Raw genomic sequence first — 23,667 nt, 5'->3', positions numbered from 1 at the left:
GTAAAAATGTTTCCGTTTTGTTGCCATAAAAAAGGGGAAAACCCCTATTATTATATTTTGGTACTGCCAAAAGAGGTCTAATGATGGAGTAGCAATGTGATTAATCATTCATAGTTTGGGTGAGATCACCGCGTGACTAAAATATGTGTCGTATACCCTGCTCCACCCGACAACAACCAATTAATAAACGTGTGTCAGAAGTGAGAAAACGTGTCGATTTATTAATAACTGTTTTTTTTTAGATCAGAGCCACCGAGTGAGGAGATGTGTGTCGTAAACCCTCCTCCACCCGACACTATTACTCATTCAACAGACCACCTAAATTAAGTTCAGCCCCGATGAAGCTTGAAGACCTGGAGTTCAAAATAACTCTCACACAAACACCTTCTAAAACACCCAATGCAGAATATCCCTGGGTTTGATCTTCCACGAAGCTCATGGTCCATCCTAAACCACATCCACTGCACAAACCGTGGCAGATGCGGATACCTGATGCACAAATGCAAAAACACTCCAATATGCGACTGTGGTCATCCAGAACAAATCGTACGACATTTCACGACGCAATTCCCCGATCCGCAAATAATACGAAGGAGACATCACAGCGACACCCTCCACTACTCCTGATGCGGTTATCTGCCTTGACCACCTGGAATGTGAAGTTGTGGTTGTTGCTCTGCATCTAGACCAACTAAAGAAGAAGAAGAAGCAGAAAACCTACCGGGTGTGTCGGGAGAGCAATACACACACATTTGTAGAGGTGATAGCTACTCATTATTCGGGGACCTACGGTACAGCGTTGCCTCCCTCGGTAAACGGTCGGGGTCAGGGAGAGGTGAGATCGGATCGTATTTACAGATTCCCGCCAGACTAACGGCCAAGGGTCAGATAAGGGGAAAAAGGATCCAAACGACAGATTTGGAAGAACCGATCAGAGAGTAGCGTGGCATTGGACAAGCCAAGCCACGAACCAGTATAAAAGTCAGAGCGCTGAGAGCTCTGGCTCAGTTCTCCCCACACGAAGACCGAAGCCCAGGCTGAAGAAAATAGGACCCTGGACCAAGCCTTCCAGCCCTTCTGGGGGCTGAGGCTCAGTGTTCCTAGAGGTCAGGGGAGAATAGGTCCTGGATAGGCAGGACCCTGGGTCCCAGCCTTCCAGCTCTTCTAAGGGCTGAGGCTCTGCGTGACCAGAGGTCGGGTACCCACCGAGCCAGCGGTGGGTCAGTTAGCCTCCCCTAGGTCCCAGCCGGAGGACGCTAGGTTATGCGGGTAGACTCGAGTATAGTCCCCGCCAAGTCCGGAGGGTGTACCTCCTTAGGTTAGCAGGTAGGCTGTGTGTAGGTCACGCCAAGCCCGGAGGCTGTACCTCCTCAGGTTAAGGGGACCGTATACCTCCTTGTGTGTTAGGGACCGTGTCGAAAGAAAGACAATAATTCTAGATTTGAAGCTTTCGTTACTGCAAGGATTCATACTCTTAGGGTTTTTTTCGGTAAAGTCACGTAGGTAAAAATTAAAATTAATAATAGAAATAAAATAATAAATCACGACGTTTCGGAGGCAACACAAGTCTCCGTCATCAGGTGGGTAAATCTAGCTATGACGGTCCCACCTGATGACGGAGACTTGTGTTGTCTCCAAAACGTCGTGATTTATTATTTTATTTCTATTATTAATTTTAATTTCATTTTTTACCTATACGTGACTTTACCGAAAAAAACCTAAGAGTAGAAAGACAATAAACAGTGTGTGCCTCAAAGGAGTCTATTCGTCCGTGATTCAAGACACTACACATTTAACAAGTCGCTAGGGGACGTTTCGTTGGCAGTTACAACCGGCATCATCAGGCGGTTGCCAAAGAATTGTGCAACGATAATTGCGCAACGATTCCGGCAATTGCTGTAGCGGTAATGCATTTGGCAGCGTTTGTTAACGAGGCAGTTTCGTGAATTGGGTGCGTCGGGTGGATGAGATTGCACGGCACATATTTTACTCACACGCGATCGGACCCAACATCAATTATTGATCACAGCGTACGTAACTTGACAGAGCCAATTCCTTTTCGTCTACAACGGCTGTCTAAGCTGAGGAATATCAATTTACAGATGTTACAAATGTAAAGTTTGTTGCAATACCCAGACGGTTTTAGATCCCTACAGGGTGATCTCCAACTACAAGTCAGTCGTATGCTAAGAAGGGCCATTGCGCGAAACGTCGCCTATTAAATATATATTTTTTACTTTTAAGGCCACTGTTGTTGATGAACGTGTTGAGCGTTATTGTTGTTAATTATACAAGTCAGTCAACCTATCTAGACTCTGAAGACGTCCGTTCCACACTATTACGTAACCGATGAGTCTATGATTAATACGTGTCAGACTTCACACTTACAGTAGTACGTACATACTCTTTGGTTCTTCCGGTAAAGTCACGTAGGTATAAAATAAAATCAATCACGACGTTTCGGGCGCAACACAAGCGTCCGTCACCTGATGACCTGATGTGACTTTACGTAACTTTACCGAAAGAACCAAAGAGTATGGATTCCTGCAGTCACGAAAGCTGCAAATCAAGTATTTGGTACCTCCGATTGTCATGATTGGCTCGGTGCGGTACAAACGAAGTTCAACATCCATACCCGAGGAGTCTCTGGTAAATACGTGACATCTCGTGGCTGATGATGGTACTGTAGCCAATATGAAATTCGGCGATGCTGCTGCGTTGGCAGTGGTGCATAATAATCACAGTTGACAAAAACTCTTTCTTAGCAGGGACATTGCCCAAAACGTCGCCGATTATATGTTCTATTAAATATTTTTACTTCTTAGGCCACAGTGTTATTGACGAAAGTGTTGAGTGCTCGTGCAATAACAGATATGCAGTCTTCTTAGGTTTTTTCGGTAAAGTCACGTAGAAAGCATAACAAATGTAACGGATAGGTCCGTTACATTTGTTATGCTCTTAAACTTTTCTACTGTACTTTATGCAAGCTATATGATTAGTGAACAGTTCCTCCCAATTGATGCTTTAACAAGGGCTCCCGTTTCTTTGATATTGTACACATTTACCATCTGGTCCAGAAGTTCTTCTCACACTTTTCATACCATGAAGGCCAGAATTTACTTCCAGTGGGGACACGTTTAAGACGGTCCATATCCAGGACAAAAAAAATGTTTTGATAAGAAAGGTTTTTTGGGTTAGATCGCGTCATTATAAATGTGTCGTAACCCTCCACCACCCGACACAGCCAGTAAGGTTTGTCACGTAAACAAAACGTGCAAATCCGTTACTTCTTCAGCTCACGGGTGTGTTGGAGAGTAAATGCACAACATTTGCTGGCTGTGTCGGGTGGTGGAAGGTTACGACACATTTATACTTACGCGATCTAACCCGTACGCTTTTGCGACCAATATCATCCATAATACAGGGTTTTTTTCCGGGTTATATCGCGTAAATTTATGCGATCTAACTTCACGTAAATTTACGCGATTGAACCGAAAAAACCTGTATTATGGCGATCTAACACAAAACTTTTATTATGAATATATTAGTCGCGAAAGCCTGCGTGTTAAACACTTTTTGGCTTTGCACATCCCCCCCCCACCACCTAATTTCAATAGTCTATTTCAATCGTAAGTTATGGTTACATTTCTCTCCCCGAAGAGCGACCGGTTTTTATGATTAAAAACTTTTTTTATTGAACTTGCCTCGTTGTCTACTTACATTCTTTGGAATATTTGACGCTTAATATCTTCGGATCTACGAAGCCTGGCGAACTGAACTCGTATACAGTCGCCTACTCGCATGACAATTCAATATTTCATTATTTTGTATTTGTTCCAGGTCCTGCCGATCCTGGGCCGATTCGTGTTTTATTACTTAATTTGAATAATTAATCATGCTCAAGTTGAGCGAGCAGGCGAGACATAGGCAACCCTGATCATGATTTACAATTAAATGCCGTAATGTTGTTCCTATTTTGATTGCCAAAATCTTCTAATTATGATTGTTGATATGAATTATTTAAATGAAAGTGCTAAATCTGTGCACGTTGAATACGGTGTTAAGATAAGCACCGTTGTGCATATGCGGGCATTATGGCATTGCAGTATATGGGGCCGTCCATAAATGACGTCACGCACCTAGGGGGGAGGGGTCAGACATTTGTGACGATGTGTGACGAGGGGGGGGGGTGAAAAATGTGACGTCACATGAAAATGCGCAACTTTCAATAAATATAGACAACACATTCTACTTAATTAAATAGACTTTTTAATAAATGTCTTTCCTACAACATCAGAGTGCAGCACTGCAGCGGCACATTAAATACGCACTACAATGACAATACTTTAAAGCGATTTGAAGCATGTTTTATTTTTTGGGTGGGGGGGGGGCAGAGCTTTGTGACGTCACATTTGAGGGGGGGTCTGACTTTTTGTGACGCCGTGTGACGAGGGGGGGGGGTCAAAAATCGTCCAAAATCGCGTGACGTCATTTATGGACGGACCCTATGTGTATTGCCGTCTTTCGTACAGAACAGTACTTAATGATTGCAAACACGAAAATTTAATGCATTGTACGTTTTGGGTTGTTATAAATGTAATTTCACTACTTTGCAATCGTGGCGATCGGTATTGTAATTGTAATAGCCGTGCTGCATGCTATAAAATTTTCATAACGTAGACTGTTGTAAAGCAATGCGCATGCTTCTATGTATTGTAGGGTCAACGGTTGACGTAGGCAAGTGATCATTGTCATCTCTACAGGGTCATACAATTTGTACCAAGTAGTCAGTGGTTGTTAAAGATGGTCCCTGGCATGAGTGAGAATGCAGGATTTCGACTGGTTGGAGATGAGCTCTGCACAATGCCCGTAGGAGCATAGAGACCTTGTGTCAATCCACTGCTGGATGAGGGCCTCCCCACGCCGTGCTGGTTGTGGAGGCCGTTTGACCATACTTCACCCCGGCTGGTCAGTGCGGATTGTTAAGGCGACCATCATAATGACGATGTTTACACACCGCACTAGGTAATCATTTTGAGGCTGAGTCGACCTAGGGGAGGCCCAGGACGGGTTCAGATAATCACTGGTGTTGGCCGTGAGCGGGAATCAAACTCGGGTCGCCATGTTCATAGGGCAGTATGCTAACTGCTACGCTACCACTCCCTACACACACCTGTACACACACCACACTACGTACGGTGCGAAAGAAGTTAAACGTACATATAGTAATCCGTTAAGACGAGACGAACCCAGCGCAGTCCCATACCAGGTTTACATGTGCCAATTCTAGATTTGAAGCTTTCGTGACTGCATGGATTCATATTCTTAGGTTTTTTCGGTAAAGTCACGTAGGTAAAACATCAAAATTAATAAAAATAAAATAAAGATCACGACGTTTCGGAGGCAACACAAGTCTCCGTCATCAGGTGGGACCGTCACAGCCAGATTAGCTGCATCAAGTGAGGCAATTCTTTTAAGGGATTACATATTGAATCATTGCCTCACTTGATGCAGCTAATCTGGCTGTGACGGTCCCACCTGATGACGGAGACTTGTGTTGCCTCCGAAACGTCGTGATCTTTATTTTATTTTTTATTAATTTTGATGTTTTACCTACGTGACTTTACCGAAAAAAACCTAAGAATATGATTACATGTGCCAGTTGCCTACAACTCGCATGGCGAGGGGAGATTGAACCCAGGTCGTCCACGATCTTAGGAGCAAGCACACAAAAAAATCCCACTGCTCCACTTCGCTCCACCGACACAATTTTTTGAATATAGACAAGAATAAAACCGTAAACATTAAATATACGCACACGCATATACAAGTTAAAGTGTTTAAAAAAGGTTTATTTGAAAAGCCATTTTTAGTGAAATTCCTAACAACTACAAGAAAGCCAGTACATGAGAGGAAGAGACAGAAACAGGAAGACGGAGGGAGGGAGAGAGAGACAGAAAGGAGGGGCAAATGATGGACAGTGAATGAGAGAGAGAGAGACAGACAAGGTGAGACGTAGAGGAAGGTGGACCGGAGGGCCAAAGGGAGATAGAGAGACAGAGAGGTGAGAAGAGAACAGGTCAATAATTGTCCCATTCCACCAAAATGTATATGACAGTTCGATAGTACATTAAAACTCACAGCACACTCCACGCCAATGAACTTAAATTACATTCAATTAACTTAAATTAACATCAACAACAAGCGTATAACTTAAATCTCAAACACATGTGCTTTCAAAATCGTTAATAATAACAACAAATTAAGTTAATAGATAAGTAGTGTACGTCTCAATTCAATATCCGTCGGTCAATTTGTCATGGTTTGTTTTGCTACTGAATGCTCTGTGGTTAACGTGTCACGATTGAACACAATCTTCAAGGCCCTTTTTGGGTCGCACACAAACCAAGGCCAGACCTTTCTTACTTAATCCTTCGGTCCTCGTGTTCATAAGGGAAGAAATGCTGTCTGCCGTCACGATTCATTGATCATCTACTCGTTTTGTCAACCAGCTGGACCTGTTTGGAGTGTTCGATGCAATGTGTGGAAATGCCAATAAATTGGTAAGCAGCTTTGACCAACAGATTTAAATTTTTAAATTTTTACTCACGGGAGGTGTATTATATATTTTTTTATGAAAAGCCATACTCTTTGCCTTTCCTACACCAGGAGTTATTAACCGAAACAATGACGATGCAATTGTTGTAATTCTGATACAGTACATGCCAACTTAATGGTCAAAGTGTGAACACTGGTAAACGTGGATTGAATTCATAATTTATTTGTAAATTTCGATTTAAAGCTTTCGTGACTGCATGGATTCATATTCTTGGTTCTTTCGGTAAAGTCACGAGGACGGCTACTTGCGTTGTGGCCGAGACGTCGTGAGAATGTTATCTTATTATGTTTTATTTTTATTATTTTATTATTTCCCTTCTACGTGACTGTACCGAAAGAACCAAGAATATAAAACATAATTGATTTGTTCGGTCAGATTGCGCATTTAAAATGTGTGCCGTAAACCGTCTACCTCTCAATGTTGCTACATGTGAGATCGTGATTTAGGTCTGCATGAGAGCCTGGGGTCCTAACCATCGTGGTGCTGGTTCAGTTTCCCTGAGCCATCCAAACACTGTGAATCCGAAGAGACAAAACAGACAGCATTACTCCCCTCTCTTAAACTAATCTTGTGCCCAAGCCACTGATTAATCGTGGTCACCGATGACACAAGCCATTTCGAACGGTTCAGTGAGACATTCATTTATCCAGTTAAATCAGCTTCTTCCAAATAAGAACACGAAGTGTAAGCCAACCTCTCGAACCATCAATTTACTGTGTACAATCGTATAACACAACCCAGTCACAAATTCGTTTTATGACATTCTGCAAAAGCTGGTCTGTCTGAAAGCATGGGTGGAATGAACTGAGCTGCGTCAGGGCTTGCGAAACAAACCGCATCAGTTTCCCAGTAATTTCCCTGTATTCACATTTCCCTGTTTTCCTGTATGTCCCCCCCTGAATAAAAGTCACGTAATTGTCAATTTCCAGTGAATCCCACTCGCAAGGATAAACCCATTCCAGTCAAAAGTTACACACATATCCCTGGGTCAGTTTCTCCCAAGCTTGCGTGCACATGGTGAGGTTAGCTTTTCTCGACAGTAGTCCTCTTATAGTTTTCCAGTTTTAACTGTGCTGCATTTTCCAGTGAAACTACCACTGACAGAACCCACTCGTTCCTACAACGCCCCACACATTACAATGCGAATTATTACAGGTATTATTATTCGTGTTACAACAGTGCCAGATATATAGCTTAAGTTGGTAGAGCAGGTGAGTTCCCAAACTGTACGATTGGGAGTTCAAATCCGATCAAGGAGCGGACACATCATTACCACCACCATAATTATCATCACTCCGGGCACAGTGGTATGGATATCACCGAAAGTATTCGAAAACACCATCTTACCACTTGTTTTGCATACAGTGCCAAAGCATAGCCGATTACAGTCAACATATCCAACAACGCACAACTGTTCTAAGAATGGGGGTCTATGCAGGGGAATCATTGTATAAAGCTGCTCATTGGTACCGATTGATGGGCAGCCATGGAAGTTTTGAAACCAGACGAGGGCCCATAAAAGAGAGGACGGCTCTTTGCAAGGCGACTCAATACGTTGCATGACCATCCCACAATGCACAGCGGCACTCACGGGGTCATGCCTGGGAAGCAGTGTGAAGGCTATTTTTGCTTTTGTGCTTTCGGACAATAATAATTATAACAATATGACCATCAGCATCATCCTCCTCATCGATTGCTATTGTAATCAATAATATATAATTTCAAAAATAACTTATATAACAACAAAAACCATGTAAATCTATAAATACTACACAACAAACACATTTGAAACCTGTATGGAAGCATAAGTTAGAAATTATTTATATTAATTGAAAATAACTAACTCGTTAAATTTTGGAAGCATTTGCACTTTCAACGAGAATCGATTCTTTGCCGACAGAACAAATCAGTCGTAAATAAATAAAAAGTGTGCACTTTAGCCCTGTGGTGTCGTTTAAACGAGCCTTCACGGAGACTTGGGAACGGCCTGATTTAACCTCGCCTCCTCACGCACATGTGAACAATGCGAGCTCAAAGTGTGTGTGCGTGTCCATGCACCCCTGAACACGTGAGCTGTGCGCTTGGCACACCAGAAATGCAGCTTCCATTGGAGGTCCATGGGCCACAGCAGAAATCTGTACCACCTCAGGCAGCATACACTTGAACAATGACAATGTCAACTCATGTGGCGCACAGTATTCGCTCGCTCTCGAAGCGAGAGAGAACAACTCGGAGGCGCCAGGAGGAACCAAAGCTCTGTGGTCATCTACATATGAAGATGTTTCCAGCCAATTAAAAAAAGTGTGTACATGTGGGATGAAATCGCAGCGATCGGAGAAAACTCACGCGTCCGAGGGGGCAACACTGTCCCAAACAGATGGAACAGGTGGAGTCCACATTTTTGTAATAATGATTTATATACATGGCCAATAGTGAATTACTTGATATCCACTCTCTTTTACAATAGGTATTATTTAAAAAAGCACTGTTATTGGCCACACAAAGGAATTTGAACTGAAAGAGATATACCATCAAAGGTGATAACATGTCAAATATCTTCCTTGGCTCATGGACTACCAATGAATCGAATCTGTAAATGGCGAGAAACCCCATCGTTACAGACTATGCCATTCTGATGAGTACGAATGACAGAACCAGTCTAATTTTCTCTTTATAGTTCTTCAGGAACTGTTGTTTTTTGTTTGCATAACGTACAAAGGCCGAGTGCTCTTTGTGCATGTCCTTGGAAAATCCCGAAGCCAAAAAACTGATAGCCATGGTCGGGCACACATCATGCAGTCCATTGGTTTATACTAGGCGCTAGCGGACCGCATTGAGATCATGCGAGAATGTATAGACATTTCTCTTTGTTGAGTGGTAAATTCAAGTACAGATAAAATACAGTTAATATCAAGGATGCATCCAGTTTTCAGAGTCGGGTCACATCCAAGTGTGCCTGATGAACTTAGAATTGTTGTGGCACTCATCTCTGCTGGTTGTCCTGAACCAGTGGTGGAAAATGTGGCACATTTCCACGCTGGGGACCTTGATTATCTGTAAGGATAACCGATGTTGGTTTCCTGTAAAATAGTACTTATCGACCCCTTAGGGACGATGACTTTAGCCTGGCCAGGATATGAAGCTGCAACTTTTTGTTTTCCCGACTGTGCTTTGAGCACTCTTCAAACATTTCACCTGGCTAGATAATCATAAGATTTGGTTGCAAAATAACATTGGTTGCAAAATCGCACGACATTTTCCAGTGAACACGTGCGCACGTTGGGCCAACACGTGCCAACGTTGGGCTAACGTTGGCCTGTGGTTGGAAACGTTCAGGAGTGCTTCGGGTGTAATTGCTTTGTCTCAGAATAAGCGATCCGACTGTGATTATCGGAGGCACCGGTTGATGCGTGACTTCGATGAAATGAAATAATCTCCCGTCAGTGAGGTAATAACCGAGCCACAAGCATGTGGATCAGGTGCACGCTCAGCTCCCGTTGCCTGTGTTAAACACCAACGTGAAGGCTCCATTAATGCCTGGGCCAGGCCAGGGTGTCGTAACCGTCGCGTGCCATCTTCTTCTTCTCCTCTTTAAATAAACGTAAAACAGTTACAATGCACAAGTCACTCTTTCCTGATTATAGCCTCAAACCAACCAAAACTGAAAACTTAAAATATTCAAAACCGTCTTAACACCATTGCATCACGCGAAACCACATTCAATAAAGTCTGCATATTACATAAATTAGCATACATTTGCATACATTATATCCAGCTCAAAACAGCGGGCGAGCGATCGCATTGGCCGGCTTAAATTATCGTAACTTTTGCATACATTAATCTGAGCTCTCCCATTGGCCAGCTCTGCATCGTTTTGCATACATCGTGCAGCCCAGTGTCGGCGATTGTTCCGATTGGCCGGCACGCCATTAAATCTACACATTTTAGTGTTTGCATCCACGAGCAACTCCCTCCTCCTCACGCGCCGCACCATCGGCTGGCATAAATTAGCATAAATTTGCATACACTTCCTACAAAAAGTTTTTTTTTTATGAGGCAAAGTACGCTCACTCCGCCTCCTCGATTGCCCCCCCCCCCCGCCTCCCCCCAGCCTGTTAGCAATGTGCGCACCGTGCACGACCCACGGCGCACCCAAAGGTGCAAAGGTCGCGCTGATCGTCGACATGTGTGACATGTGTGAGCTGTGTGAGCGCGCATTGTTTTGCCCACGGCACGCCTGCAAGTAAACACCTATTGCATATTCTCACGTCGTAATCGATCCCCAAGTAAAAGTCCCCCCAAAAAAAGTTGTATTCTTTTTTTTTTCTTCCAGATTTCATCGTTGAGTCTTTGTGTGTGGGGGGGGGGAGGGGGGGGTTTACACGTATCATATAACCCATTACACACAACATGCGTGTGTAAGCTTTTCCCTGCATGTGTTGGTAGGCTATAAACCCGTTTCGATCGGTTTGTTGATGGGGAGGGTGGGGGAAGGGTTTGTTTTTTGGAGATTTGGGCTGCTGCTGAGGCGGCGGTGACGATTCGATAGGGGGGCTACGACGACGCACTCTGCACGACGACGGATTCCACAGCGACCGACGAGGAAGATGACGAAGGCGGCGAGGCTGCCGATGACGACGGCGACGACGACGACGACGGCGAGGAGAAAGAGTTGCCATCCTGCTCGCCCCTCAAGGAGTCATCTTCCACAGTCGCTTGCACGGCCGCGTTGTCCTGCTCCCTCTCCTGTTGCTGCTGCTGCTGCTCAGGAGGTTGCTGCTGCTGCTGCAGTTGCAACTGCTCGTGCGGTAGGGGCTGCTGCAGCTGCTGTTGTGGTTGTATGCGCTGATTCTGCTGCTGCGGCGTATGTCGCTGCTGCAACTGAATCATCTCGCACTGTTGCTTTAGCAGCTGCTGCTGCAACAGTGGTTGGTGTAACTGCTGCTGTTGCTTTTTCAATGCCACCACATCCTCCTGCTGCTGCACAACATTCAGCTGCTGCTGCTGTAGTCTCCCACGCAGCTGTTGGCCCTGCTGCTGTACCTGACGTAACAACCCAGCCTGCTGAACCGTCAAAAGCTGGGGCCGTACCACCAGCGGTTGAAACTGCTGCGTTAAATGCGGCTGCTTCCACTGCCACTCCAGTTCCAGCGCACGTTGATGCTGATGCTGCTGATGCTGTTGATTTTGCGATGGCAATCGTGTTACCTGCTGCTGCTGCTGCAATGATAGCTGTTGCAACAACTGCTGCTGCTGCGGTTTTATCGGAGATTGTTGAGGTTTCATCGGAGATTGTTGCTGGATTCGAGTTGGGTTGGTGCTCACGAGGAGGTGAGGGTTGCTCTGGTTGTTGTGCGGGTACGAGAGGACGATGTTGCTGTTGCTGCTGTTGCTGCCGCTGCTGCCGCTGCTGCCGCTGTTGTTGCGCTGGTGGCGCCGACGGTGGGACTCCATCTGAGCGGTGCCCACGACGGCGTGGCCACAGCCGGCGACGGCGCAGTGGAAGTGCGAACAGCGTAAGCGGTAGCGACACTCGATGACAACCAACGTGCTTGGCCCTTCAACGACAGCAGCAGCAAAGGTTAAAATGTCATCATTTGCGTGAGCGGCTGAAGCACTGAAATCGGCACTTACAACAAACTATATTATTTTATAAAGGGAGAGGGAGTTTGGAAATAAGACGAACGATCCTCACCATTATTTATGGCGCTGGGATTTCCGCCGCCGATGCCACTGTTGTCGCCGGCCGTCTGGCTCGCCACGCACCCGGCCTGCTGCCCTGCGTCGGGGCTCACGATCGCGATGGCCGCGACAGCATCACCCGTTGGCGCAACCGTCCCCCCCCTGTCGTCCTTCACCGCCGCCACCTCCGTCGCCTTCGCCACCTCCGAACATGCGGCATCTTCACCATCGACTTCCGGTTTCGGCAGAGCTGGTGGATTTTCCGAGATGTTCCCACCCAGAGCATCGCTCACCTCCTCAGGATCTATGGGACCTGGACTGGTAGCGGCAGTGGTGGTGGCTGCGGCGGCCATCACCCCTCCATTCGCCGTCGCTTCCTCACTCCGGGTGGCTGCCATCCTTTCTGCTGGATCTGTCGCGGCCGCCGCAGCTGCTGCCACCGCTGTCAGGATCGCGGCGACGGCTGGCGCGCAGTCCACGGCCGAGCCGAACTGCCGGAACCCTGCGTTTGCAGTGGTCGCCGCAGTAGCCGAAGCTGCTGCCGTGGCATCCACGATGGCCGCCACCCCGGCATTACTCCATTCGGCGGCGGTTGCCCCCACGCCCGGCACAATAGGCACCACGGCGTTGGTGCAACCCAACGTCACCGCACAAGGCAGGACCGACGCAGCAGACACTCCCGCTATTGTAGTGCTCGATGCCCCCAATGTGACCACTGCGCTTGTCGGCAAAGGCCCAGCCACCTCACCATCGACGCCTCCGCCCCTGCCGCCAGTTGCCGTAGCAGCGGCAGCACCCGCACTCAGGATGGCAGCCACGGCAGGGGCGCAGTCGACGGCCGAACCGAACTGGCGGAAGCCTGCCGCTTGCACGGCGGCCATCTTGGCGTGCTGTTTGCGGTGGGCGGGAACCTTGGTGGAGTCGGCGCAGGCGAATGCGCAGCGCAGGCAGTGGAAGTGCGTCGCGCGGCCCGCGAACGGGCAACCCACTATCACTGTGTCGCCCCTGGAGGCCAACGGCGCCATCGCCGCCGCCGCTGCTCTCCTTGCGCTCGCCGGTTTTCCACCGCTGCCGCGTGACGCGTCTTCGTCCACTGCCGGTCTGTCCAGCGGTGCGGTCACTGGCTTCTTCAGGTCTGGTTGTGCGTCATTTTCCGCAGCGGTAGCAGCGGCACCATCCATCGCAATTGAGTTTATTGTCGTCATCGAGCCATCTTCACCGCACGAGGATGGACTGGGTGGCGCCGCCGTCTCCGCTTTCTCTGGTGCAACTGCTCGTTCACTTCCTGGTGCGGACTCGGTGGCCTCCGTGCCGCTCGGCCGTTCGCCCGCTTCCTCGTCATTTTCTCCGCCAGCTGCGTCCGTTGCGACCGCAGATTTGCTATCACCAGAGGCATCCGAGAGCTTGCTATCCATGCTCACCAACTGCTGCCCAGCTGTATTTTTGCTCCCGCTACTTTCTCCACCTCCTTCGCTTGCGTCACTGCTGTCCAACCCACAGCGATGCTGCTGCTGCGCAGAGTCGTGGCCGGGCACGGACAACACAGGGATGTAGCGTGCATACGGGCAGAGCGCACCGGCCTTATAGCGGCGGAAGTCGTCGAGCACCAGGCTGTCGACGCGCTCGTGGTGCATAGCGTGCTTGTGCATGTGTGTGCGCCCGCAGAAGCGGTAGCCGCAGCCGTCGCGCGCGCAGTGGAAGTGTGTGGCGCGCCGTGCAAAGTGGCAGCCCACGTCCGCGCAGTCGGCGCGCAGGTCGAAGCGCAGGAAGCCCGACAGGACGCTGTTGGCCACCGCCGTCTTGTCCACCGCCGCGCCGTCAGCTGCCACAGGGCTCCTATTCGCCCCCAACGCGGCCGACGCCACCACCACCACCGCCGGAGGAGCGCCGCCGATCGCTTTAGCTGGAATGCATCCGGCCTGCACCGCCTCGAACGCCAGCGGAGCGACGCACGCTCCGGCCGTGGGCGAGCACTCGCCGCTTCCGCCGCTGCTGCCGGGCACCGCCGACGACGGCGTCACGGCCGCGCCGGCGTCAAAGCTGTCGGCACTGTTCCCCCAGTCATCGCCCAGAGTCGGCGCCGGCTCCGCCTTGATGGGCACGGAGCCCAGAAACTCCACGCTGGGAACGTAACCATCGTCTCCCAGCTCAGACTTGTGGCCACCGATGCTAGTGCTGCTGCTGCTGGTGTAGCTGCTGTTGTTCGTGTTGCCGTCCATATTCGTCGCTGATCTCACCACGGTCATTGGCAATGTCTTCTTGGTGGTCGTTGTCTTGCGTCGCTTGCCGAAGGGGGACATGTCCTCTATGATCCACACGCGACGCTTTATTCCTGCCGTCGCACACGGGAGCCGCAAACAATTATTTTCAATTCACTTCATTTCGTTTAAAAGCATTTTTTTACTCATAAAGCAAATACCTAATCTTCTTGGTTCTTTCGGTAAAGTCACGTAGAAGGGAAGTAATAAAATAATAAAAATAAAACATAATAAAACAATTCTCACGACGTTTCGGCCACAACGCAAGCAGCCGTCCTCAGGCGAAGTTCTTTCGGTAAAGTCACGTAGAAGGGAAGTAATAAAATAATAAAAATAAAACATAATAAAACAATTCTCACGACGTTTCGGCCACAACGCAAGCAGCCGTCCTCAGGCGAAGTCTGAGGACGGCTGCTTGCGTTGTGGCCGAAACGTCGTGAGAATTGTTTTATTATGTTTTATTTTTATTATTTTATTACTTCCCTTCTACGTGACTTTACCGAAAGAACCAAGAAGATGAATCCCTGCAGTCACGAAAGCTTTAAATCGAAACAAATACCTAATGTTCGTGTGGTTTTTTTACACGTTTCACCAATTGTTATTCTTCTTTTCATGTTTGCACTGCGCTCGTGTAAATAAAAGTCGTTGACGTGAGGTGGAAAGATGTCCTAACAGAACTCCTACAGTGAAGAGAAAAAACGTGTGGCCAGATTATCAATTCATGACACTTTAAAGCTGGATTATTCAGAGATGACTTACAGCTAGATTTCAGTAGTATTGGCTCAGTTTTGGATGCTGTCACTAGTATCTCCTTCAAACGAACGTCATTACCATCCCTCTAAGATCAGTAAAACAAGTAACCCAAAATTGGCTGCAGTATTTCTATAAAAATCAGAGCATTGCCATAGCAAAATAGAATTTCCACCACGAAACTCAATACCAATGATAGACATGCAGGGCTGTGGGTGCCACGGGGGCGAGATATTAACTACATCACCTAGTATGCAGCTATGGGTTCGACTCCGACCATGACGCCTATATATTAGGAGTTTGCATGTTTCCCCGTGCCCACGTGGATTTTTCTCTGGGTCCTCCGGTTTTTCCCTCCACATTTCGAAACGTGTGTGTAGGGTATTTGGCTGCGATAAATTTTCACGTGATAAGGCACTTCGTTGGGCTATCATTTGTGGTGGCCAGGTTGCTTCTGAAAAAGAGCTACATAGCTCAGTGGGCCTTACCTGTTAAAATAGAAATAGTTAAATAGTAAAAATTTTTCACTGTATTTTCCAGGTCTCTGGTATAGCGAGAGGTATGCTGGATCTGGGGTGCTGGGTGTGGAGATATTTTTGACCTAGACGGTCCCAGCTGTTTAATTAACAACACAAATATAAAAAGATGCAACATAGCATGTAAAGAAGGGCCATTGCCCAAAAGTTTCCTATTATATATTCTCCTTTTAAAGCCATAACGAATTTGTTGACTTGTTTTGATTATTTGTGCTTTTGCACCGCTGACGCAGTGGGAGCATCACCAAACAATCAGCTGAAATTCCGCCCTGTGGACAAGAGCTCTATCAAATTCGAGGGCAATAGATGTTTTCTGTGCGAGCAATTTTTAATTAACATAACATTATCATTGTCAGGTGTTACCTGATGTGGGTGCAGGCTGCAGCAATGATTGACAGGAGGTAGGCGGTGCCAGACAGGGAGTAGGTAGGGCCAGGCATGAGATGGGTGGTGGAAGCGAGAGTGAATGACAGGAGGTGGAGGGAGCTTGTGCCAGTGGCTGAGGCATTGGTGTTGGAAGGGAGAAAGGCACGGGGAGAGACGGGGAGAGCGAAGGGGAGATGGGCAGAGAGGCTCCTGTGTGTGTGTGTGTGCACGTGAGAAGAAAAGGGACACACACACACGCAGAGTGAATAAACACAGGAAGCCAAGAAAAGTGGTTAAAGTGAAAATCCATGAACACACCGGTGCTAAGGTTTTAAGTGGTATCACACACACTTGTACTGCGTTAACTAGGCACACACAACTGTGCTATATGCAACACATCTATGTCCATGATCTAATTAATCAGTTTGTTAGTGGACTGGCAAGCAACTATTTTGCAACAAAAAATTACTAAAGCCGGGTTGCACATGCACCTAATCTGGCGGTTGGGCTTGGAAGTGGCACAATGGCCAATTTTTTCCCAAAATTCCATGCAGCTTGACCACAGTAGAATTTATAAGGGTCTGACAAATACAGACCTTGAATGCGCAATTCAGATGGCAGGGCGCACGTTACTTTGTTCGCAGTAAGAAAATCTATTTGGAAAATGGCGCTTTGGCGTTTAAATTCCACCTCCAGGATTTAGCATTTTTCCTACCCATTCACAACAAAACGGCCGCATTCAACAATGCCATGTGCATCGCACCACCACCACCTCCTCCCGACGTCCCGCTCGCAGTTGACTCCCAACCGGGACCAAGTTTCACGGAATTTCTGTCTTAACTGAATAATTTACGAGGTCGCAAGGATGGCTCGCCACGCCGCTGTACAGTGCACGTAATAACGGCAAAGGACACGCGGTGCGTGCACATCTCCGATGTTCCGCACTCTTGCTGTGCAAAACATACGCGGCTCAGTGAGGTATCGATGCGTTTTTGTTCTATTTTTCACCCAATTTCATCCGAATTTTGCCATTGGCAGCATCACGCCGCTCAGAACCCTTGCGGAGCGATGCATCAGTCCACATCGCAGGAAGGTTTCGCAGGAGATATCGCCGAACTACTATTTGCAAAATCTGCAGTGACTCCTTGTCCAGTCTAAAGGGCAGCACTCTCCCACCTGTTCTTCAGAGTAATGCTCATCGCATGACAGTAAAATTGGATAGGTTCGATTCTCATAGCTGGAATTCAGCAAGATTTGAAGTTTTCGTGACTGCAAGGATCCACACTCTTTGGTTCTTTGGGTAAAGTCACGTAGGTAAAAAAATAAAATAAATTAAATCACGACGTTTCAGATGCTTGTGTTGCGTCAGAAACGTCGTGATTTAATTTATTTGTATATTTTACCTACGTGACTTTACTGAAAGAACCAAAGAGCATGGAATTCAGCAAATTGAAATACAAAAGCAAATTAAATGCGATGTATATAAAAACAAATGTGCGTAGGACAATGCCGCTGGGCCAAGTACCACGAACGTCACTACACTTGAAAACCCGGTTTAATTACGGGCGGCGGAAAAAACCGAGATTCCAACCCCGGATTTCAGCGGTGCCAGCTCAGCTCTCTAACCTGTGAGCCGACACTGCACATTACGTTTGGTGTATCTACGGTGCACAGGACAATTTCAGTACCAAACACAGCCATGAGTACTTGTTAATTTAGGTCATCCTCTAAAGTCTTTAAACAATCAAACAAAAATCACCCTCACAGTCACTTATCTCCATTGACAGCCTTGTGCATGTGGTGAAATTTGCACATTCTCATGGCAGGGGCTGGTCCACAGGCCAACCGCCACGAGCTGACTTCCCACAAAGTTTGTGCTGCAACGACCGGGAGTGTGAGAAAAGCCCCGCCGTCTCAAGGCTTTGCTTCAGGAGACTCCGGGTCTTTATTGAGTCGTTTCGCAATGGCAGAAGCAGCGGCAGAAGCGGCGGCGTCGGTGGTGTTGTGTGCGCGTATTTTGTTAGGGAATCGCTTGTCACTAGGGTTGCCACCTCTTGAGGTACAAAAATCCAGGACATAATTACGGGAAGAAGAATACCTCACAATGCCAGAAGGGGGGAGAACTGCGCCTTAATGCAATTAACCTTGAGCGGTGCGGTATTGTTACGCAACTGACAAACGCCATGACTTGTAAGTGTCCCGGGGAAGACTTACAGAGTTTCCCAGGATGGGGCAACTACTTCCTCCTCAAAACGATACAATGTTCCTGGGAAAACCAGGAAAGGTTGGCAACCCTAGTGGTGATGCGGGTGAAGCCGTGATTACCTCGGGCCCTCTCCGCGTGCACGTCCATGGCGACGGGCGGAGTGGGCGGAGTCTGAAAGTGACCAATCACATGGCTCCGTGAGTCACAAGTTAACGCGGCAGGGGGGGGGGACTGGGGGGGGGGTAAGGGGGTAACATTTGGTTCCTTGAGGAAAATCTCACTTAGTCCCGTATAAAACCTATAATAGTAATAATAGTCCACGAATTACTCACATTAACCTCAACGATTGTTTAGAACTCTTTTACCAAGAGGCTATGGCTTGGATTATTAGAGAAAACCCTTGCGTACGAGGGGATTCGCACTAAAAATTCCTCACAACATTGCTCAGCAGTCGTGCCTCATATTCAGCAAACGTACAATGGGCCAACGTTGGTATGTGGTTGGAACTGTTAGACCAAAGTTGACCCAAAGTTGACCAAACGTTCCATATTTACTGGGTACAGGCCTTTTCCTAAATAAACATGCAGCGTCGGGGCCAATGTTGGTTGACGTTGAGACAACGTTCGTCCAACGTCAACCAATGTCGGCCCAACGTTTGCATGCTTACTGGGTTGTAGTCACGCAGCTGGCTGTCTCAAGTACATTAGGAATTCAACTGGGGATCCACCCAACCTCTTCATCCTCGGAGCACGAATTTACCAGCGTGGATTACAGATTTACTGGCGCAGATCACGGATTTACCAGCGTGGATTACGGATTTACCGGTGCGGTTCACGGATTTGCTTGCATGTATCACGGATTTACCGACGTAGATCACGGATTTACCGGCGTGGATTACAGATTTACTGGCGCAGATCACGGATTTACCAGCGTGGATCATGGATTTACCGGCGTGAATCATGGATTTACCGACGTGAATCATGGATTTACCGACGTGAATCATGGATTTACCGGTATGTGCCGCCACGCCCCACCCCCGTTCTAACAAGCGGCTCAAAAAAACCGAGCAGAGGATCCAAGAAAACTTTTAAGAACAGCCCTGGCGCGTGTCTTAAAACCCACCCCGAGGTGCCTATCATCCAGCAGCGCTTTAGTAACCTCCGTCCGAGTTCGGCAGGAATTACGATTGGTTTAATTTGCATTAAATCGTCAAGTAGTGTGTGATGCCGATTTGGAACTAAAACCACCAGCCGACAGAGCTGATCACATCAAGTTGTCACACCATGGGCAAATGTGCCGCCAACTGATTTGGTTTATCAGCTTCCTCGTGGCTGACACAGACAGCGTGGGGAAGCCTACTACACCCAGACACCGGTCAATAAATACCTTTGAATTAGAACCATTGACGACAGCTTTATTTATTATTTATCAACGTTAATTCCCAGTTCTGAGCTCGTGTTAAACGCCTGACGATGCTGGATGTAATCTCCAGCACAACTCAGAATATAAATTGTCAAAAATATTGTGTCTTTCAACATTCCTCCTCCTCCGGTTTTGCTGATAAACCAACACGATTTGCATACAGTATTTTCCCGCGACGTGATAACTGTAATTAATTGGCTCCATCAATAAATAGTTACAAAACGGGCATTATACCCACACAGTGATCTAACCCAAAATTTACTCACTATGAATCGTGATATTGGTCGTGAAAGCCTCCAAATAAAATTCCTCCAAAGGAATTGACGAATTATAATCAAACAACAATCCCTTCCAGCTCCCGCACACTGGCCGATTTCATAACTACATTTTCGCGGTGGACACCATCATAGGCGCATTCCCTCCTTTGCCTGCTACTCTGGCGTTGGTCGACCACCTTTGCCATCGTCCCTTCTAGCCGTGACACGTCCTGCCCAAGCCCGCCTACTTTTTTTAAACGTTGGATTTATGACTCTAAACTTGCCGCATCATCATAATCGTCATTGTCATCATCAGCCATGATCAATCGACTGCTGGATGAAGGCCTCCCCCCAAGCCTAAGCCACATCTCACAGCTGTGACGAAATGCCTGGCACCTGCACACGGGTAACCCCATCAATATCACAGATGTGACACCCGGTAACACTCTTTGGAGAAGTGACAGAAACAAAAGCAGCCAGGACAGAGCAGCAGAGTTCACGGCGGCTTCGTGTGTGGGCACGGCAGCCGAAGGTGGTCAGAGTGGGGTAGAGGGCGATTTGGCAGTGTGTGAAGTGCACGAGTGCGTGGTTGCGTTTGTGTGAGCGTTGACGTCAGAATCATAGAACTCCCCAGTAATGTAGCGGTTAGTGCGCTCCGCTATGAACCCCGCGATCCAAGTTCAACTCCCACTCATGACCAAGAATAATGACGAATATATTTGAACCAGTCCTGGGCCTCCCTTAGGTCGCCTGAGCCATAAATGAGTACCTGGTGCAGTGTGTATAACACATTAGTACTGGGGAGACAAAGATGGCCGGGCGTGGCGTTAACCACCCACCCACATCTTCATGGACCCTGCTGGCCTTCATAGGTGCTCGCTGATAACACTTGCCCCAACAACTTTTAAGACTATACTGGGGATCTTTGTCTTTGTGTGCGCGTGTGTGTATGCATATGTATGTGCATGTGTGCGTGCATACTTATGTGTGGATGTGTGTGAATGTGTTTAGTATTAGTGAGTGAGTATGTTATTCTTTTTTTAATTCTTCAGCATGTGGGGCTGCTAGTGAGCGAGTCTTTATTGCCATTCCCTCGTTGCTGTGAGCAAGGCATTGGAAGCGGTGTTCGTACTGGGCCTTCTTTTCCAGCCACTGCAGTCCAATGCTGCCACGATAGGGAGTTCTTTGATTCTGACTCATGCCAACGTTGGCATGGGATGGAACCGTTGGCCTCGACGTTAGCCCAACGCTTCCAATGTTTACTGCAGTATACACGTTTGCGTGCGCGCGTTTGTGTGTTCGCGTGCTTGCGCGTGTGTGTGTCAATATGTACGAGCATGTGTGTATCCGAGTGTGTGCATGGGAGTACGCATGTTAACACGTGTAAGCGTATGTGAGTGCGCATGCACCTATGTATGCGTATGCGTGTATGTGCATAGATTTGTGAAAGCGTACACAAAAGCATACACTTAAACACCTACTACGGAAAACTGTAAAATATGTCAGACACACATATACGCGCGTTTGTGTATGTGTACGTGCGTGTCTATACCTGTATGACAATGTGCATTTGTGCGGTTGTGTGTGCACCTAGCGTGGCACAAGCGTCGTGGTGGCGTCACCGCCAATTAGCGGCGAACGGCCGCTGTTATCGTTGTTGTACACGCACACGCGTTCGTGTTCATCTATGTGCACGTGTGTGTACGTGCATACGCGTGCGTGCGTGCGCCTGCGTGCATGCGCACCTGGTTTCCGAGGGATAGGGCACGGCGCGCGTGCTTGCGCGCGTGCGATGTCATCTGGTGCTTGAGCAGGAAGGAGAACGAGCAGCCGTCCCTGATGCAGTGGAAGTGACTGCTCACCCGGCCGTACTTGCACCCTGACGACACGGCACAGACAGGCACTGTTAGCGAGCGCCTATCACTCTTAGCGAGCGCCTATTACTGCTAGCGAGCACCTATCACTCTTAGCGGGTGCGTAGTACGGACACAGGAGGGGCCCACGACACAGCAAATAAACATGATTTCAGGACATAGACAGTTTTTTGTTCACTCTCAGAGGGTGAGAATAATGGGAAGGCAGCCAGAGGCTGGGTTACCAAAACCATGCCTGGCCACCTTCGTCTACCCAGTACTGATGTTTACACACAGCACAAGCTACTAATTTGAGGCCGAGTGGACCTCCAGGGAGGCACAGAATCGGTTCAAATATTCGTCATTGTTATTAGACATGAGTGGGAATTGAATTCGGGTCGACGGATTCGTAGCGCAGCACGCTAACCACTACGCCACCGCTGCCCACACACACGCACACTCATCACGCACGTACAACAACAACCGCCATTTCCAATTAAGTGGTGGTAACTTCACTACAACCCTTGTGCCAGGCTAGGTGTACTTTGAGGCTTCGTGACCTGTTGAAGGCTCGCTAGCAGGTCACGGGACAGACCCAGGTGCCATGGGTTGACTGACTGAGATTTGCACACACATACACACACGCGCGTACGCACGTACCGTCACGCCCGCACTCGTCGCGCTTGGTGTAGTACTTGAAGCCATTGGCCGCGCGTCGCTCGGCCTTGTCGTGCTTCTTGACGTGCCACGGCAGCTTGGTGCTCACGTTGGTGGCGAACTCGCACCCCCCGCGTGCGCAGTGGTAGTGGCCGCGTGAGCGGAACTCGCACTCCTGCGCATGGGGCCCACGTGTGTGCCACACGCAGGGACACACACACACACCTCTGATTAGCATGGTTGGCCAAGTTCAATATACATACGTAGATACACACACGGGGAGACACACGCACTCGGGGACACACGCACACACGGAAACGTGTGCATAAGTGTCATGGCCTCACATAAAGACATGGTCACGAAAGCAAAGATTGTGGTAGTCGGGGAGACAAATCGTGTTACTTAGGGTAACTGTCATAAAACATTGGTTAATCCCTGTCATTAAATGTAACCTACAAAAGGCAATTTGTAATGAGTAAATAGTCATGGTAATAAATGTTTGTAGGGAGCTGTAAATCCGTGCGTGTTACCTTGCGCAGTGTCTACACGAAAGAGAATTCCCCCCTCACCCCCACCGAATGCGTGTGACTTGGTAGCGGCCCTCCCCACAACCGAACGCGTGTGAGTTGGTAGCGGCCGTCCCCCGCACCGAACGCGTGTGAGTTGGTAGGGTCGAGCATGCGCTAGCTAATAAATAACCAAAAACAGCACTAAATCGCTAATTAAACTACTTTAAAGGTGACGGACGTGAAATCAGAATAGCGGTAGCTCAGCACGGGGCTTATGGCGTGGTACCTGACAACTTTTTTAAACATAAACCCCACGGTTTGCGAGCCAAATCCTTCGCAAGTTGTGTCCACACACAGACAGACAGACAGACAGAGAGACAGACAGACAAAAAATGACGTTTATATATAAGCTATCCCTGTTGTTTTTAAAGACAATGTCTTCACCGCAGAGAACCGTAGCGACACGACCACCATACTCTACGATAGCTTGCGCCAAACTGTGCCACACGCCCTCCCGCATGGCCTTGTGGAAGCCCCGGTACCGATACATTT

General features: G+C 47.9%; 1 protein-coding gene across 3 annotated transcripts in view; it reads right to left on the bottom strand.

The window, feature by feature from the left end:
* Nucleotides 1–5,831: 5,831 nt before the first annotated feature.
* The window catches only part of CASZ1 (castor zinc finger 1), a 134,008-nt gene continuing 116,172 nt past the window's right edge, over nucleotides 5,832–23,667 (bottom strand). For 2 of the 3 annotated variants that reach the window (XM_078595594.1, XM_078595595.1), the window contains exons 19-24: nucleotides 22,610–22,781; nucleotides 21,842–21,975; nucleotides 18,537–18,588; nucleotides 16,209–16,421; nucleotides 12,315–14,633; nucleotides 5,832–12,177 (exon numbers count right to left, since the gene is read on the bottom strand). In XM_078595594.1, coding sequence (XP_078451720.1) covers nucleotides 11,174–12,177; nucleotides 12,315–14,633; nucleotides 16,209–16,421; nucleotides 18,537–18,588; nucleotides 21,842–21,975; nucleotides 22,610–22,781 — 3,894 coding nt within the window. In that variant the 3' untranslated portion in view covers nucleotides 5,832–11,173. The remainder of the gene's footprint in view (nucleotides 12,178–12,314; nucleotides 14,634–16,208; nucleotides 16,422–18,536; nucleotides 18,589–21,841; nucleotides 21,976–22,609; nucleotides 22,782–23,667) is intronic. The other variant, XM_078595596.1, reaches the window with a different exon arrangement.

Source organism: Lampetra planeri, chromosome 6 (assembly GCF_965212315.1).
Source record: "Lampetra planeri chromosome 6, kcLamPlan1.2.h2, whole genome shotgun sequence".
NCBI lineage: Eukaryota > Metazoa > Chordata > Hyperoartia > Petromyzontiformes > Petromyzontidae > Lampetra > Lampetra planeri.
This window is presented reverse-complemented; position numbering and strand designations above follow the sequence as displayed.